Genomic DNA, 20,934 nt, shown 5'->3' on the forward strand with positions numbered 1-20,934 from the left:
CTTTTGGAGCACTATTCCAAGCACCCAATTCATAAGTTACTATCCTCTTTACACGAGGGTTAACTAATTTGAAAAATGTATTCTTCTTAGTGGAGCTTGGAACTCAAGCTTTTGTGAAAAGAATAAATTGAGTCATGGACATTCTAGTCGTGTTGTTGTATTTTGGAGGAGACCACTCAAAAAAAATCTACCGTGCCAGTTATAGAGCATTTCTTATTATAGAGGGTTTGAATCTGCTTAAAGAGTGAGACATATGTGCGCCTCAAACCTAATTTGATTTTGTTTTTCTTTATTTGTATTCTCAAAGTTATTGTAGTTTCAATAACAACCTCATTTATTGTCCTTAAACACGAAGATGTCTCATTTGAACATTTTCAATTCCTTTATGTGTTTTTCGACTTTCTTTCAAATTCAAAGATGAATGCATGTTGTCATGAAGGGTGGCTTAAGCAATGCTCTAACGTTTTATAACAAATACGAGATTACGGATTTAAACCTTCTCATAAATCTTGATATAAATATTTACAATTGTTTCCATATACTAAAAAAAAAAAGAAGAAGATAAATGCGTGCTAATGTTAATTTTTCCATTGTATGAACCAAAACTTTTATGCTAACAATAAGATTAGTTAATGCAAATTGAATAATATTTTTTTTCCTAAAACCAAATTGAGTTTTTTTTTTCCTCTTCTATCGAAGCCTAGGGTACGATCTACTTTGTGTTTCTTAAATTCAACCAATATCTTTAATTGCGGCACCAATTTAGTGTCATATATACTTTATAAAAGTGATACAAAACATTTACATTTTTGAAAAAAAATAACAATAGAGCATGAGTTATTTATTAGTGGCGTTTTTATTTTTATCACAAGTCACTCTAAAAATTTAGAAATGCGATAATTTTAAGAAAATGACACTAAAAAATTAGGGTGGTGCCACCTATTCAGCACCATGCATGTTTAAGATAGAAAATGACATTAAATTTAAATCTTATAAACTATAATTACTCTCATACTAAAATTCTAAAAAATATTAAGCAGGGCTAAGTAGCCTACACACACACATATATATATATATATATATGGTGTGGTGATGAGAAGCTTGGTGGTGAGCATTAAAAGAAATAAATATTTGGAGGGTCTTAAGAGCAAATTTGGGAGAGATTTGAAAAGCAAGCACCTTTGCCAAAAGTGAAAGAAAGAAAGAAAGAAAGAAAGTTAGGCAAGTAAAAAACACTCAACATTGCCCGTAATTCTAGATGATTATGTCTCGTAATCATGCAATGCCACTTCCCCTTTTCTTTTTTTATATAATCAACAATTATTAATAATATTAATATTATTATTAATTAAAGAATACTAGATTTAAGGGTTATGTTTGAATATCATGAATAATATTAACCAAGGCCAAAGGGGACCATTAATTAAACGTTGAGGCACAGGCACGTGACATGACTGCTTAATTACATGCATCTTAATTTCTTCCTTTTATTGTATATACCCCCCCAAAAACTATATATAGGGACATATATGCCCTATAGCCAGCCATTTCAACCTCTAGCCACACGTGACCAGCATCATTCGCATCAAAACATTTAGGATATATTGATCATGATGGAAGGTAATTAATTAGATCCATATTGTCTTTAATGTCAGAAACTCAACATATATATATATATATATATATTGAGTGTACATGCTACAAAATGAGGTTGGCTTATATCCCTCACTATGGCATTCATTCCATACTCAAACTAGTAATGAAATTTAGAGAGAGAAATAAAGAGTTTATATTCACTTTTTTTTATAGATTGATGGGACTAGATATTTGGAATTAATTTTGAGATTCCTAGGGTTGGCTCTAATTAGATAGCGAAATCTCACATTTTAGATTGAGATCCGAAAGTTAAAATCAAGATTACTTTCTTTTAAATTTGGGTACGAGAAAAAATATTGCAGTATTATCATATTATTGATTTGATTTTTATATACATGATCATATTGAATTAATTTTCTTATAAAGACATTTTGATAATTTTATTATGCCACATCAAGTCTACCAGCATTTTTTGAACATATTATTTATGAGTTCATGTTTTGTTTTAGTTTTATTTTTTTACCCCCCCCCCCCCCCCCCCCAAAAAAAAAAGAAAAAGAAATTGGTGCTTAAACATTGAGATGATATTTTTGTCTCTATAGCTAGATAATTAATCGCCCATTTCATTAACCCAATCTCTATCTCTAGTGGTTGACTACTCATACCCCCTTCATAAAATAAAATTTATATTTATTTAATCATTTAATAGAATATACATTTTGTTTTTTTACACTAAATGTCAAAGAACAGATAAAAATTTGGTAACAAAAATCAAATAATTTCCAACCTCAATTTTTTTTTTCATTTTAATTAAAGTCCATTCAAAAGTGGCTAATAACTTAGCAAATTAATATAAATCCAATATATATGAATTTAATTTAAATATAAAAATTAAAATTAGAAATAAATGCCTGGAAAGTCACGCATAAATATTAGAGTGAATCATGATGATTCTTGGGGGTGTTGATTTCTTTCTTCCTTTCCCGGCAATAGGATTTGTATTAACACACAGATCGACGCTCCAAATTCATTGGTTTAGGCCCCACCACATGCTTTGTAATTCATTCCAAGGAAAGCAAACGATACCTCCCCAACCCAACAAAGACATCCATCCATCCAAATTCTCACAAAATAATAATATCAATATATATGTATATATATATAACATAAGATCAATGGGATGAAGCTTTATTATATATCACCTTAACATGCATCCAATGGAGGGTGAGGTGTTTTATATATAATGATAATCATAATAATAATAATATATATTATGTCTATTCACTATCTTTTTTTTTATCTATATATACAAAGCTACAATTACAGATAGGAAAAATGAAAATGCTTACACGTCGTTAGAACTCCGTTAACGAAACGTTATGTGGACGCTCTCCAACTGACGGTGACCGCAACGGCGACGAGGGAAGTGACGCCGGTAAGGCCAGTTTTGTGAAATAATCCTTTATGTCGAAGCCGCTTTCTTTGGGATACTCTTCCTCCTGTGACGGAAGAAACGGCGGGCGGAGCACCTCCGTAAGTAGGTCCCACCTGACGCCGTTGAAGAAGGGGTGCCGTTTGATCTCGGCCGCGCCCTGGCCGTAGCCCAGTCGCCGGGTGGGGTCTTTCTCTAACAGCCGTCCGATCAAATCGGTTAATGCCGTCGGCTTCCCTATGAACTCGGCCGGTTTCATCAGGATGTTACGGAAAGTTTCCTTTCGGTTCTTGCCCCGAAACGGCGTCGTCCCGTAGAGCATCTCGTAGGCTAGGATTCCCAGGGCCCACCAGTCGACGGCGAACTCGTGGCCGTCCCCGCGCACCACCTCCGGCGAGACATACTCCTCCGTTCCGACAAAAGAGTTCGACCTCTCGCCGGCTTCGAAGCTCGTTCTCCGGCGACTCATCGGTGAGACTCTGGCGCTTTTCGCCTTCCTCAACCCGTTCTTGCCCGACGGCGTCCAGCGGTGTCTCCGGCAACAACTGTCGCGGGGCTCGACGGGGTCGGGAATGGGCTTGAAGGTCCGGGGCTTGAGGTTCCGGGAGAGGTCGAAGTCCGTGAGGGTGACGTGACCGGACTGTTGGATCAAGACGTTCTCGGGCTTGAGGTCGCGGTAAGCGATGCCCATGGCGTGGAGGTGCTCGAGCGCGCACAGGATCTCGGCGAGGTAGAAGCGGATAACGGCCGGCGAGAAGACGTGGTCGGTCTGGCGGTAGCGCAGGATGTTGAGGTCGCCGCCTGGGCAGAAGGGGACGGCCCAGCCAAGAAAGTCGGGGGTCTCGCAGGATCCGAGGAGGGTGGGGAGGAAAGGGTGGGATAAGCGGGAGAGGACGGAGATTTCCCACCGGGCGCGGCGGTCGGCGTCGAGCTTTCCTGTGAGAGAGTGTTTCTCCGCCACCTTGAGGGCGAAGGGGCAGCGGGCAGAGGGGTCGAGCCACCGGTCATACACCAAAAACACAGTTCCCATGGCTCCCTTTCCTAGTACTTTGATTGCTCGGAGGTTGTCCATATCCAACTCTGCGCACCGTCGTTGCTCCATATCCATATATATATATATATTCAGAGTATAGAAACAGAGAGAGAGAGAGAGAGAGGAAGAAGAAGAATAAGAAGAAAGAGAAGCTTTGGTGTAATAGCTGAAGCTTTTGGCTTATATACTTCTTTTGAGTAATTTTCGTTTTTCTTTTTGTTGTTTTGTTTGGTCTTTCTTTGTGAAACTTTTGTTGATATATTTATATATATGTGTGTGTGTGTGTGTGTGTATGCAAGTATATTTGTTGCTGCTTGTGGACACCTCTTCGCACAGTGTCTCACTGTTGTGTTGCCTCCCTCCCGCCACTGGCCGTTCCCCCTATAATTTCACCTAATTTCACTTACACCCCGCATTTAATATAAAATCTTGTTTACTGAATTTACATCGTGTTTTCGGATTTAATTTCAATTTTTAACTTTAACTTTGTATTTTCTTCTAATCCCTTTTTAAGATTTGACATTAATTGATGGATGGTGCCACGGCTCTTTGTCTTTTTAACTCATCATGTTTCAATTTTGTCATTATAAAGACAAAGTTTTAATTAAGTATTTATTTATTTGGTGGTGTAAACATGCATAAGTATAACAATTACAAGTAAATTTAATGAGAATTAGAGTTCGTGAGTGCGTGCGTGCGTGCGTGCATGCGTGCGTGCTGTAGAAAGAAAAGAGTGGGAGCGAGGGCACACACGTGTGGAGCCTTAAGAGACAAATTAAAATGTTGGGGGAGACAGAAGATGGGGGGCACTGTACGATCATCACATGGGGGCTTCCATAATCTAAGGATGATGTGGGTACGTAATTAATACCACACACACACACACATATATATATATATATATATGCATTTGCCCACCTCTTTCTTCTCTAGCTTGTTCCATTTCTTTTATAAAATTATCTTATTTTATATATGAGGACTCAGTCTGGATTGCATTAAGTTCGTACTCACCGAAACAAAACAAAATTAAAGACACGTAACATGTATATGGTTATGGATTAATATCAAACAAACTTGTATCTATCTATCTAGTTGCCATGGTAATGGATCAGGAATAATATCCTAGCTAGCTACCTATTTGACCAGAGATTAAGGGGCACATCACATGGTGCGTTCTTGGTGGGAGACCCGTGACATTCTCTTGGGAACGATCGATCGATTGGTTAGGAGATATGTTCCTGTCATATGGTACGTACTTGAGATGCTGCTGATTCGCTGAGTCATGGTACAAAGGTGATGGATATGATGGGTGGGTATGAATTGTTGGAGATAGTTCTCAATTGAATTGGGTGGGTAGAAAAAATATGTCTTAAAGAGCATCTTCCTAGTCCTTCTGGCTAGTAATAATAGTACTGTAATTAAATGGATGGATGGATGAATGATGTGTTCACTATTAATGCCTCGATCGGCATTGGTGGGCAGCCTTATTGACTTGGTTTAGTGCTAATATTTAATCTCATTCTTTTATGTTGTGGTAAGCAAATTGTAAGTGAATTGAGTACAATTATTATGTCGTGATTCGAAAAACATTGTACGTTATGTTATGTCAAGGAGAACTATTGAACACCTATTTTTCACTTGTCGATTTCAAGGGAGGTTTGAAAGTATCCGAGGGAGAACAGAAGGGAGGTTACTGAGTCAGTTGGGTACGTAGGTTCTAGATGGCCTTCCAAATCAATTTGGATGATTTCTTATCGGTTTATTTTATCTGCCATTGTTCAATCTATTTAGATTACAAGAAATGATCGTTTTTAATAATCAATTCTTTTACAATTACTATTTTTGTTAATTTTGTTCCTTAAGTTGGTTAGGGATCAACTAGTTTCTTTTACAACCACTCCACCTCACGTTGTGGTAGTCCTAATCAATCCACACCTAACATGTAGTCCGGTATCGTTCTAATTTTTCCTTCCCGAGTTAGACACAAGGGTTCCCGTATCTCTCGTACCCGCATCTCAAATCTATTTGCGTAACTACTAAGCGTATTAAATTTCTGGCGGCTACAAAGCTTATAGAAATAGTAGAAGCAGAAAAAGATAACAGCATGAAGCAATAAACTCTCTACTTCTCCAATTTATTCTTCTAGCAAAATAGCTATCGCCTCACCCCAAACCTTTCCTAATTTCGCGCCACGTGGCGCTCAATTAGATTGGTTGAGTGGCACCGAAAGTTAACTTTTGCCATAGCAGAAGTCGACTTTTGCAGCCCTGAAAGTCGACTTTTGCCACAAGAAAGTTGACTCTCTAGGCCAGCAAGTCAACGTATGACCCGTCAATCCCTAAAACACTTTGGGCACAAGATGTGGTTATCAGACGCGATACTATATAGTGTGTGACTTTCTAGATTCACTACTTGCTTCTAATCAGATAGTACCGAAACCCCTTTTAATATCAGCCAACTCCTTGACCCATCATTGGAATCTCTCCATATCTCGATAATGATCCGAGAGTTCCTGAATAACGCCTAACTGTGGTTCAGGATAATATAGGTGGTAGTGAAGTCTCACTTCTAGTGAACCTATTACGGTTGATGATTTTCGTGTGCTATAATCTTTCCATCACCTAACGTCCTGACTGAACGAGAGTTATAGAGTGATAAACTCACAAACTCAATAACTATGTATCTGACCTAGTTAATGTGACTAGATAACACATCAGGAAACTCCTTTCCTGATATTCAATCTGCTCTGACTATGGATTGTCCTCTCACACTAATAGTAAATCACATAAAACGTTTACCCTATCAATTATAGACGAGGGTGACGGATCCTATTCCCAAAACCTATTTCCACACACCAGCAATACAGAACCACATAGATGAACCTCTTAACTTCTCAATTGGATGGTTCGACTCATTAGCAAATCTCGCACACTAATATACAAAACGATCATGCTGGTTCAACTCCAAGGATCAACACACCATCACAGCTTGATGATAAGACCATTATCTACCATGTCATGTGATTTATCATCAGTATCACATTCGACTGGTTGTTCCCCAACAACCACCCATAAGTCTACTAGCAACATCCCCATGTCATATGACATGTGACACACCACTCTCCCATTAGTAACTCATACTGAATGAGCTAGTAACCCTTGTGTTAGTCCATACTCAACTAATCAAAGTCCCATCCAAAGAATCTAAGGACTAGGAATAGTTTAAGACATCCTGTTATCAAATAATCCTATCACGTAGGCTTAACACCTTGAGAATAGGATCCCTAAACAGAATATTTAGGGACTCATTCATGTGTTAAATTGGAAAGATCATGAATGATGAAAACTCGTCTTTTATAAATATATGCAAAGATACAATAAATGTAACCAGTTACACATCCATTAGATGTCATCCAAATCTAGTATTAGGGCACACAACACTAACACTCTCCCATTTGCACTAATGATAATTTACATCACATATACATCTAGTGCGTCACCATCAACAGGTATCGAATCCCATCTTCTCAAGATACCGGTCCAACTATGACTGAGTCATACCCTTAGTGAGTGGGTCAGTAACATTGTCTACTAAGTCTACTTTCTGCAACTGCATGTCCCCATGTGCTATAATCTCTCGAATCAAGTGAAATCGACATTCAATGTGTTTGGACTTTTGATGAGACTAGGGTTCCTTAACTTGAGCAATAGCCTCAGTATTATCACAATATAACATGACCGCCAACTCAACAAATGAAACGACACTAACTTTCGAAATAAAACTTCCAGATCCAAACACCTTCCTTAGTAGCATCTCATGCTGTCACATACTCGGTTTCAATAGTGGAACCAGCCATGATTTCCTTCTTGGAACTCTTCTAGCTCACAACACCACCATTTAAGAGATATACAAAATCAAACTTCGATTTGCGATCCTTAACATCCGATTGAAAATTCGAATTCGTGTATCCATCTACATGGATATCACCCTCCATAAACTAGGAGCATATCTTTAGTTCCTCGCAAATACTTCAGAATATGCTTCATTGCAATCCAGTGACTCTCACTGGGATCGAACTGATATGGACTTACAACACTCACAACGTATGCAATATCTGGCCTTGTACATATCATTGTATAGATAAGGCTCCCAACCGCCGAAACATAAAGTACCTTACTCATACGATCCGTCTCTTTAGGAGTGTTTGGGCATATCCCTTTAGAGAGATGAACTCTAGTATGAAAAGACAACTATCATTTCTTGGAATTCGCCATGCTGAACTTTTTTAGTATCTTCTCTATGTACAGGCTATAGAAGAGACCTATCAATTTCTTGACTTTATCTCTATAAAGTCATATTCCTAAAATATAGGTGATATATTCCTGGTCTTTCGTGGAGAATACTCTAAACAACCAAGTCTTTGTAGACATCATTATGTCCACACTATTATCCATAATTAAAATATCATTCACATATAAGATTAGGAAGACAATATGGCTCCATCTAGCCTTCTTATATACACATGGCTCATTTGAATTTCTCACGTAACTAAACTGTTTGATCTCGTGATCAAAATGGATGTTCTGACTCCTCGTGCTTACTTCAGACCATAAATCAATCTCTTCAGCAAACATACTTGACGTGGATTAGCAGACTTAAATCGACGCGATTGTTCCATATAGATATTTTCTTCAGGAAATCCATTCAGAAAAGTCGTCTTGACTTCTATTTGCCAAATCTCATAGTCATAGTAAACAGCGATAGCTAATATCTTCCTAATGGACTTCAACATTGCAACAAGTGACAAAGTCTCATCATAGTTAATGCCTTGATGCTTACGATATCTCTTTGCCACTAGTCATGCTTTATATGTGGAAACCTGTCCATCGGCATCAATCTTTCTCTTGAAGATCTATTTGTATCCTACAGGAACACTTCCTATAGGCAAATCCACAAAGACCCATACCTGGTTGGAGTACATAGACTCCATCTCAGATTTCATTGCTATCTATTGCTTCAAGTCATCGATATCACATATTGCCTCCTTATAGGTGTTAGGGTCAATTAACTTGTTGCTGTCCCCTTACAAGAACAATTCTCCTCCATCAACAAACCATACTATCGAACTGGGGTGGGGAACTCTACAAGACGTCCGAGAACCTGTGGATAATCTACTTGACTTGGTTCACCTAACTCAATAATCAGTGCAAGTATTTGTGGAACATAAGACCCCTCTTCTGTCAAACTACTTTTTTCCCTATGCCATCCTCCTAGATAAACTCTTCTTATAAGAAAATAACATGCATGGCAACCATAACCCTTGGGTCAGTTGAAAAATAGATATAATATCCTAAACTATCTTTAGGATATCCCACAAATCGTCATTTCTGAGATCTAGGATCTAACTTCTCTGTCCTCAACCTCTTAATATGCACTGGGCAACCCCAAATCCTAACATGCTTAAAACTTGGAGGTTTCCCAACCCATATCTTATATGGAGTAGTCAATTTAGTTAGAACTCGATTTATCAAATAAATCGTAGAAATAATTGCATATCCTTATAGTAAAATTGGCAAATCTGTGTAGCTTAGCATAGACTGAGCCATGTCTAATAGAGTCTGATTCCTACGTTCAGCTATGCCATTCAACTATGGTATATAAGGAGGAGTATACTGTGAAACTATACTACAAGATTTAAGATAATCAATAAACTTAGTATTCAAGTATTCACCTTCTCGATCTGACAAAAGAATCTTGATACTCTTTCTTGTTTGTTTTTCTACTTCTTCCTTGAATTCTTTGAACTTTTCAAAAATCTCAAACTTGTACTTCATTAAGTACATGTAACCACACCATGACAGATCATCAATAAAGGTTACAAAGTAGAACTAGGTCATAACATTTATAGGTCTACATACATCTGAACGTATCAATCTTAACAATTCAGTAGCCCTTTCCCCTTGTCCAACAAAAGAAAACTTGGTCATTTTCTTGAGAATACATAACTCACAAGTTGGCCTAGGTTCAACACATAAATCACAAATAAGACTGTGATGAGTCAACTTCATAAGCCTATTCTCGTTGATATGACCCAGCTTAAGTTGCCATAACTATTTGGAGTTTATATGATTATCTCGAGAACACTTCTCATTTACCGTGATATTAGGTCCAACAACCATTTGCTGACTAAATTCACATACATGTGTTTTAAAAAGTACAAACCGTTTACCATCATAGCTTTTCCCACACGCACATTATTATACAAAATAGGTTATTCATTACATGCAAAAGAAATTGTATAACCATGTCATACAAGCTATGGAATAGATACAACATTTTGAATCGCATTCGGAATAAGTAAACAGTCATACAACACTAACACATGCCCAGAAAGTAAATATACAAAAGTAGTCCCTATAGCTAATGTAGCAACACTTGCCCTATTGCGAACCTTTAAGACCACCTTGCGTTTCTCAAGCGCCCTATTTTGGCTGAGATCCTACGCAGATAAGCAAATATGAGAAGTAACACCAGAATCTACAATCCAAGAAGCAAGGTATCAACCAATTGTAAGATCAGTCTTAATGACACACAATGAATGAATCATACCTTGATGCTCAGGGCACTTCCCTTTTAAGCTTCTCAGATAGTTGGGGCAGTTTCTCTTTCAGTGTCCCTTCTGTTTGTAGAAGTAATAATTACCCTTACCTTGACCCTTTTCACCCTTTGTCTCTGATTGCTTACCTCTCTTTCCAGCCCTTGTTGCACTCATTTTTCTCTTCCTAGATTTAGGTTTTTTTTGAGAAGAGGTAGAGGCAACCACAAGAACTCCTTCTTGCCCTTTGACTTTCATCTGTGATTGTGTAGTTATTAACATGTTTAATAACTCTAGAAGAGAACACTCAATTTTATTCATATAAAAATAAGTAATGAAATAACCAAAAGACTCTGGCAATGAGTGCAGGGTAAGATTGACACGGAGTTGAGGATTTTTTGGGAATTCAAGGGCATCCAGCTAACCAATCACATTGATCATGTTGATGACATGGTCCCTAATGTCTAAACCTTCAACTATCTGATCCCAAAACAACTTTTTTGATATCTCATATTGAGTTGTCCTACTACGCTAGCCAAAGAGGTCCCTAAGATACTGTATCATGCTCACAACACTCGTAAAATGCTCAAGTTAGCGCTGCAAATCATTAGACATTGATGTGAGAATGTAGATACGGGCTGTTATGTCATTCTCTTTCATAATATCCCAAGTAACCATCTTTTCCTTAGTCATAGTTTGGAGAATTCAGACGGTGGAGCAAAAGACAAAGTATCATCAATTCTTTTCGTATTGAGTATTATCTTTAAATTATCGAACTAGTCAGGAAAATTAGGGCTAGTGAGCCTATTAGTATCTAGAATACCTGATAGCAAATTTAGTCCTACCATTTTAATTTATAGAAAATAAATAGATAATTAGCTTGTACCTTTGTAAAACACCATTTATTAAGGTCTTTAAACAAATGGGTACTCCCACTAACTTTTTCGAATCATGTACTTCCCAAGCAAGAAATGAAATTCCTTTACAATCAGGATCCAATAACAGGTGGTCAAATTCTCTTTTATAAGAATACCCCTCACATTTTAGTTACTCAGAATACTCTCATAATTGAGTAGGCAACACTTACCACCACATCATATGTGGAACTCAACTTTTGAATTCTAATCTATCATAAACCTCACATTTTAGTTACTTGGCCTGATGGACTAGTTAGATCCCACCCATTGTTTGGCTAAGTGCAATGAGTTGAACATCACCTTCCCTCACATTTTAGTTACTTAGTCAAGTGAGATCCATTGAACACCACCCCATCTCATGGTTAATAGGAGAAATCAAACAATTTTTCATGAAATGCACCTTCACATTTTAGTTACTAGGCACATCCAATCAGACTGATGAACCCCTACGAGGAAAGCAATATTTTAGTTATAATTATTGTTTGTAATATAGAAATTTAACAGTGTGTGTTGTTTTTATTTATAATAGGTTATAACTACTTATGAGAATTTACATTATATGAACTAATATTCAAAATTTTCATTATAGATGGATGAATGATTATAAATAGACTTAATGTTTAGAAATTTCATACTATTTAGTAAAAGATCATCCAAGATGGGGTGAATTGGATGTTTTGAATATTTTTAAGAAATTTAAAAAATAATTAAGCATTAAAGCTAACTTGAAATATACTTTTCATAACATAAAAATGTTGCAACAACTCAATATAAATTTACATGGATTAAAATATTTTCATATAGGTTAATTTAAACTTACTTCACATATAGAGTAAATATGTATAAATGAACAACATCATTTGAATGTAAATATGAGAAAATGGTTATTATGATTACAATAATTTTTTTTTCTCACTTTTTGTTAAATGTTAATACTCATAAGCCAATATAAGAAATCAGAGATTTGAAAACCTTTATACATGCAATGAAAATTGATACAAGTTTGTTTAATGATGAATGAGATAATGAGAATATATTGTATTGAATATAGAAAAAGATATGTTATAAAAACCAGTTTAAGTTGTAAAGTATTTTGGTAAATATAAAGGCTGCATTTTAAAATAATAGTTACAATTATGATGTAGTAATAACACTCTGCTTTCAAATCTTTAAATCTGATGGAAAAACATATACATTTGAAAGATTGCATGAAAGCAGTGGTGATCAAAATCTTTTATGCTTACAATGAAAATAGGAACTGATATGCTTGAAAATAATGAGCTGAATTCAAATGAGAAAACATTTAATAGCAGATGAAAAACAATACTATCAAAACAAAAGAAGTACATTTCATGAAAACAACAATTTTTAAGTGGTTCAACCAACAAGTCTAGTCTACTACCTTAGTTTCTCACTAAGGATTTTGAAACCGTCCACTAAGGGATTTTAGCTTTTAGGGCTCAACTATAACCTATGCATAGTTTTTATAGGTTCAACTATAACTTTCACTTTCACGGGCTAAATAAGAACCCCAGCTTTTACAAGAGTAGTTGTAACCTTTACATGAGTCTTTTTCACAACTAAACTCAGCTACAACCATTATCTTTTAAAGGATCAGGTGTAATGTGACGCCCTGCTCCCACTTACAGGTGCCACTCGCGAACAATCATCCGAACTACTCACATGCCCGGTCATATGTGAAGGGCGGACTATATTTCAACATGAAATGCCCTAGGTGAGAACTAGGTTTCGTCATTCCCTTCCCTCAATCTCAGAATTGACTAGCAAATTTGGGCTTTAACAATTCCACACTCGGCTAATTAATTTCCATTTAATTTTTCTAAAATCTTTTTTTAAATAATTTATTTCTTCTTCTTTTGAATATTCCACAGGGCTCCATTAATTCAAAATTCCAAACAACCCATTGATTTTCCCAATTTCGAGAAAAAACTCATAAATTTTAAATTTTCAAAAATCGGCATTTATCTCCAAAAATGCTTGAAAAATATTTTTATTTTGAAAATTCCTCTGGGACCCACAATTAATCCAGAAATGCCCCCCAAATTCCAAAATTTTAAAAAAAATTGGCCGGCGGGGCTTGTTAGCACGCCAGGGGCCCCGCAGTGCGGGCTGGCCGCTGGTCGCGCGCGACCACATGCCTGCGCTTGCTGCCTACTGTGGCCCTCTGGTGGCCCCCTAGTGGCCTCGGCTGCTGCCACCAACCTTCACCCACTTTTTTTTTTTCTTTCTTAGGCTTTTTAACCCAAAAGTTTCTAGATTTAAAATACCACATTGAACATAAAAATCTTCAACTTTTCCTCGATTTTCAGCACAAAAAATAAATCAAACATACATCAAAATTTCATTTTCATTCCACAAATGAGGCTTACACAACCCTTTTGATGCTTACACAACAATCATCAAATAAAACACACTCCATATCCTTAAGCTTCAACAAACCATTATTAACAAAAATAAATTACCATACATGCTTTAGGCTTCCACAAGCCTTAAACTAACAAAAATCCAACAAAAACTTCCAAACTTCAAGCTTGCAACTCCCTTTTCTATCTTGGAACATAAAAGACCTACAAGATGAGGGTGAAAACCTCATGAGTCATAAAACTCAGTAAGGATGCAATGCATGTAAATATAAATATAAACATGATTATATATGCCAAGTGCATGCAAATAAGGCTATGTCCTTCCATTCTCACAACCCACCAAGATTTGAAGCATCAACCTACCCCTTCCCACAATATTAGTCCTCCATATGGCCATAGGTACACTAGAACTCATATCATGCAAATATTAACCACTACATGCAAAATTCTACATAAAAAAATTATAAAACATATTTACCAACTTGCAAGGCCACACCTCCACATGGGGCCATCCCTTACCTCTTTTCTCCTTGGAGCTTCAAGCCTTAACCTTCCAAGACTCCCTTTGATTCCAACTCTCCACTTGATAGAAACTAGAAAAGAAATGAAGAAACTAAGGCACCATTCCAAAAGAATAAAGGAAGGAAACTTTGCAACCCATTTCAAGAAAGAACTCTTACCTTTTTATTTATTCTCTTCCATTTTCTCCTCAAGCTTATGGAAGACTTCTTCCAATATCTCTACTTTTTCTCTTAAATTTTCAGCCAAGCTCACCAGCTCTCTCTTTCTCTCTCTCCCTCTCTCTCTTTCTCTCGACGTTTCAAAATTTCAGAGGGAAGGAAGATTCCTGGAAGCTCACGCACGCGTGCGCGCACACATACACATATATATTACATAATTTACATATTAATCCCCCAATTTTCTCTATTTTTCCACTTATGAATTTATAATTACACTTGGGGATTTTGATCATAGCACTTGGACTCGCCCAAGGCTTTAATTTAATTACCCTCAAGCCTCTAAGATCTTAATTCTTCAAAATTAATAACTGACCTTTACTAGGAAAATCGATTTCGTCCTTGCGCCTGCACGGGACCTTCATTCCACTCAAAAACTCTTTAGGATTACCTCACTCGCAAAACCAAATCACCCCTAGGGTCCCTTCAGCTTCCTAGAGGTCCCATACGACCATTTAGTACTGGCACCCATTCAGGTTTATACAGAATTTATTCGAGAAATTATTCCCGATTGGACTGCTTCTGGTATTATTAACCTCACCTCGAGATGTTCACCAATCTCATGCCTTCTTCCCTGGACATCCAAGTTCCAGGGCATTCCCTATCGTCGATTCGGTAATTTTATTAATTAATTTCTTGAAACCGACCCTTGGACTTCCCGGACTACCCGAGGTCCTTTCAAAATAATCAAAAATTATTTATTTTTCAAATACCATATAATACGGGTAGTACATGTAACCTTTACAAGAGTTTCACAAAAGATTTGTGAAAGGATTTCTCAAGAGAAAAAAATAAGATAAGACAAACATTTCAACATTCTCTTGGACAAAAGAAAGTTATAAGAATGTGAATGAATAAAGCACTCAACTTTCTTAATCTAGTATCTAGTTTAAGAATATCTACATAAAAATATTACTAGATAATTTGCTTAAAATGAAGAAGATTAGCACAAAGAGTTAACACTCAAGCAATGAACACTGGCCAAAATTGAATACAACTTTGCTGTGTTTAGTTTTAGATTTTCTCTACATTGCTTGGACATCAATGATTTAGGCTTGCTTAATAGTAGAAACAAAAAAAATTCTTTGGAGTACCTGGCTTTTTATAGAAACTTGAGACTTGAAATTTTTCTTGATAGCTGTACATACTCATAGCTTATTTGATTTAACTGATAACAGTCAAATTAGTTAAAAGCAATATGCATATTATATAGATATAAAATTTTGCACACCATGCATAATCATATTTATCATACATTTATAAGAGAATATAGTTAGACTTTATAAAATAAAGAGATAAAGCTATAACGGCTAAAACTATCATCTTTTTGTTCTCAGAGTAACGACTATATTTTTGAAAATTAGACAGTAGTCACTCGACTAACTTATAGGGTTACTCGACTAATATAGCGCTTACTCGATTGTATTTTTCAAGTAATCAATTATCTATAGGGTTACTCGAGTGTGATCAAGTCATTACTCGTCTAACTCAGCAGCCACAGAGACTATGCATTTTTCACTTGATTACTGGGCTGAGCTTACTAAACTAACAGGTGCAATTACTCGAGTATAAACACTTGATACTCGATTATCTTTAAGACTAGAGACTTAGCTAGAAACCAATCTTTCTTCACTCGACTAACATATATAGATACTCGATTGACTGAAACACATTAGCCGATTGATAACATGGTTTACTCAATTGATTTTAAAGAAAACAGAGAATTTACAGAATGTATTCGAGTATAAGGATATTAATATTTGATTGAAAGATGATTTTGCTTAAACACATACTCAACTGATTTGAAAAAAATAGAAAGCATTTACTCGATTGAAATTATATTTAGATTTCATAAATATAGAAGTACTCTATCTTCTCAAAAGCTTACTTGAGTGTGAAAGATCCATAGTCGATTTCAGAGGGACCATACTTGATTAAGATTTTAAAAGAACATGGTTTTTGCATAACATACTCGAGTATGAACTTATGATGGTCCACTAAATCACTCTAATACTCAATTATAATCATGTTATTAAGCAATATTAATTCATTTTTTTAATAAAATTATGTCATTATAAACTTATATTTACATAAATTAAAGAGTATTTTTAATTGTCTCTAAAATCTTATGATTTTGTGATCCAAGTTTATGATTTGATTTTATGGACTCTCTTTTGATCCCACTTAAAATCTTGATTTTAACAACCTTGATTCAATACTCCCCCTCAAGATGGCTTGTTAATATCTTCCATGCCTATCTTGGCAATAATCTCATGGAAAGTTGTTTTGGTTAGGGCTTTAGTAAAGACATTCGTAAGTTGATTCTTGGATTGAACAAAAGGGATGCATAGCTGCCTTATAGTGAGTTTCTCCTTGACGAAATGTCTATCTATCTCAATATGTTTAGTCTTATTGTACTGAACAGGATTGTTGGCAATACTTATTGCTGCTTTGTTGTCACAGTACAACATGATAGGCTTGTTATTGGTTAGTCCAACTTCTTCCAGTACTTTCGTTATCCACATGAGTTCACACATTCCTAGGGACGTAACTTTGTATTAAGCTTATGCACTTGATCTAGCTACTACATTCTATTTCTTACATCTCAATGTGACCAGATTTCCTTCAATGAAGGTGCAATATCCTGATGTAGACTACCTATCATCAAGGGATCTTGCACAATTAGCATCAGTAAAACCTTCAATGTTAAAATTCCCTGAACAATATACCTTTCCTCGATTCTATTTTCAAGTACCTTAGGATCCTATAGACTGCTTCCATGTGAATATCCTTAGGTTTATGCATAAATTACCTTAGAACTCCAATGACATAGGTAATGGTTGGTATGGTGTGAGATAGATAAGATAAGTTTTCTCACTAATCTTTGATATCTACCTTGATCCACTTCATCTTCTTCTCCAATTTTCAGTTTATGATTTACCTTAATTAAAGTGTTACCAGGTTTGTATCCCAACATCCTTATTTCCTTTAGTAGATCTAAGACATACTTCCTTTCGGATATGAAGAATCCTTTATCTGATCTTACAACCTCTATACCAAGGAAGTATTTTAATTTTCCAAGGTCCTTAATCTCAAATTATGTTCTTAAATATGCTTTTAGCCTTTCAACTTCATCTAGATCATTTCTAGTTACAACTATATCATCCACATAAACAATGAGGATTGTCACCTTACCTTCTTTGTTTTTGAGGAACATGGTGTGATCAACAATGTTGTGATGGAAACCAAATGTTGTAACAACTTTGTTGAATCTCTCGAACCAAGCCTTGGGAGATTGTTTGAGACCATATAGGGCCTTCGAAGTTTACATACCTTAATTTCTTATGGTTGAAGTATTGGTGAATCTTGGAGGCATCTCCATGTAGACTTCTTCTTCCAAGTCTCCATTTAGGAAAGCATTCTCGATATCTAACTAATGTGAGTCCCAATCCAAGGTAGCTGCACATGATAGAAGTATCTGAGTAGTGTTCATCTTTGTCTTTAATCTTTCTACTTTCCTTTCTGCATTATATTTAATAGTAAAAACCCACTTACAACCAACAATCTTGTTTCCTTCTAGTAGAGTGGTCAACTGATAGGTTTCGTTCTTTTCAAAAGCAGTCATCTATTCCAGCATTGCTTGTTTCCATTGTGGATCTTCAATTGCTTGTCTTCGGCTAGATGGAACCACTGCAAAATCTATACGAGATAGGAAGATTTTGTATGGGGTGGACAAAAATTATAGTAAACATGATTGGATATAGGATTGTGTGCATTTTCTGATCCCTTTCTTACATGCTATAGGGAGATATAAATCAGAATCAATATTAGAAGTAGGAATCTGAGTTACATGCGTTGCTATTAGGGTCTATTGAAGTTGGGATGTCCTCTTGGCTAGGTAGATAGTTGAGATTAGCCTTGCATTTGAGAGAGTAGGTCCTTAAGTTACTAGACTCTGTTGTTGCAGGAACTCAAGTACTCACCTCCTCAGCCAGTCGAATATCTTTTGGCAATAACCAAGTATCTTATTCTAATACTCGAGTATCAACTTTTGGTGGTCATGTATCTCCTTTTAATACTCTAGCATCAACCTCTAGTAAGTGGGTATTGTCCTATGTTAGTTGAGCATCTTCTTCTGATGATAGTCGAATATTACTTACAATACTGTCTATAATGTTTTTTTTTATTCCAATTGAAAAAACATCTACCAGGTTTGACCCCCCCTCCTAGTTGCTTATCTCACACAGGTATCATGGGAGAGGGAAAAAGGTGGAGAGCTAACGTAACATATAGACTCATGAAAGGAAACATCAAGACTGACAAAAGACCAACGAGTGGGATGATGGTAGCATTTGTAGCCTCTCTGGTAGCAGAGTAACCTATAAAAACACACCGCAGGGCCCAAGGGTCTAATTTGGTGAGAAGGGGAGAATGGTTGTAAACAAAATAGGTACACCCAAATACTTTAGGTGGAATGGGGTAGGATGAGGAACTAAGGAAAAGGTCTAAAGGGGCTTTAAAATCAAGTGTCAACAAGGGCATCGTATTGATGATATAAGCAGCTATAAGAATAACATCTCCTTAATAGGGTTTGGGTACTTGTATGGTAAATAGAAGGGATTGAGAAACTTCTAGCAAATGTTGATTTTTCCTCTTAGCCACTCCATTCTGAGCTGGGGTATCCACACAACAAGTCTGATGAATGATGCCTTTATCCCTTAAGAAATCCTAGAAACCTCTTTCTTGTATTCAAACCCATTGTCACTCCTTAATACTTGAATTTTGGCATTAAACTAAGTAGATAGATACCATGTGATAGAATGTTTGAAAACATGTGCTGACTTCATTCCTAGATGTCATTAAGCATAGCCACGTTGTCTGATTATAATAGTCAATGAAAGAGGCGAACCATCTATACCCTGAAAGAGAAGTTACCCTACTAGATCCCCACACATCAGAATACACAATAATGAATTGAGTGCTACTTTTATTATCTCTTGAAGGATAATTTTTTGTAGTATTTTTGGAAAATTCGCAAGGTTCACAAATAAAATCCTTGAGGCTACACACTTTAGCCAAATTAAGAAATAATTTGCCAAGAATTGTAAAAGAAGGATGCCCCAACCAGTGATGTCATTGAATGATTTCTCAATGGCAGTGTTAGTAGATGTTGTAGGCATGGCTTGAGTAGTTGCTTGGGGAACTTTCTCCAACATGTATAGGCCATCTCTTAATCTACCATAGCCAATTGTTCTACTGGTGTTCAAGTCCTAGAAAACACAATAGGTTGGAAAGAAAATGACTTTATAGTTAAGATCATGAGTGATAGAGCTAACTAAGAGTAGGTTGTTGGTAAAGTTAGGAACATGTAAAACTAAAGATAGCTTAAGTGAAAGAGTGCAATGTGTAGACCCTTTGCTAACAATAAGAAAGAGTGTGCCATATGCTATTTTAACTTTATCCTTACTGGAACCAGGGTAATAGGATGTATAGAGAGAGGATAAACTTGTCATGTGTGTAGATGCACTTGAATCTATGATCTTAGTGCACTGTCCATGTTCAAAAGTAGTGAGTGTAGATGAGAGAGCCTTACCATGCTAGGAAAAATGAGATGAGTGCATATTATGGGACAATGAGGCAGCAGATGGTTCCACCTTCACCGTAAACATAAGCTATTGAAGGAAGGCCACTTCTTCACGAGTTAAAGTGGTTGCTCCTGATTCACCTTTTGAGTCAGCCTCTGCAGGAACAACTTTTGATATGTGAGCTTGAGCACGTCCATCATTCCTTTTACCCTTTCCTTTAGTTGGATTTCCATGTAGAAACCAATAGGTCTTTTTGGTATGCCTAGGTTTACCATAATACTCACACATCACTTGTTCCTTAGTAGAACCAAAGAATCTTTCACATGACGATTTCACAGTCTGGTTGACCTATTATTTGTAGTGGTAGGTGCAAGCATGACATGTTTGCAGGTTTCTTCCTATTGAAGGTAGGAGTAAGACTACTTTAGGGAAGGGAATGAACCTTTACCAAGGATTTGAACCCTTATTTGATCATATTCCATATTAAGTCTGGCCAAGAAATCAAAGACTCTCCCATTCTCAATCAATTTTTGGATCTTTGCAATATTACTAGGGCACTTAGCTTGGAAATCTTGGTAGTAATCAAGCTCCTTCCAAAGGCTTCTCAACTCAGCATAGTATTGAGCAATAATTAATTCTCCTTATTTTATCTCAT

At 36.3% G+C, this 20,934-nt stretch overlaps 1 protein-coding gene across 1 annotated transcript; it reads right to left on the reverse strand.

The window, feature by feature from the left end:
- Positions 1-2,763: 2,763 nt before the first annotated feature.
- Positions 2,764-4,256, reverse strand: LOC127797363 (serine/threonine-protein kinase UCNL-like). The gene has a single exon (XM_052330207.1). The coding sequence runs from the start codon at positions 4,134-4,136 to the stop codon at positions 2,952-2,954; it is 1,185 nt and encodes a 394-aa protein (XP_052186167.1). The 5' UTR covers positions 4,137-4,256; the 3' UTR covers positions 2,764-2,951.
- Positions 4,257-20,934: the final 16,678 nt, after the last annotated feature.

Source organism: Diospyros lotus, chromosome 1, assembly GCF_014633365.1.
Source record: "Diospyros lotus cultivar Yz01 chromosome 1, ASM1463336v1, whole genome shotgun sequence".
Taxonomy (NCBI): Eukaryota; Viridiplantae; Streptophyta; class Magnoliopsida; order Ericales; family Ebenaceae; genus Diospyros; species Diospyros lotus.

Excerpts from the sequence above, each read along its gene's own strand:
- LOC127797363 (XM_052330207.1), bottom strand. The coding sequence starts at position 4,136 with ATGGATATGGAGCAACGACGGTGCGCAGAGTTGGATATGGACAACCTC.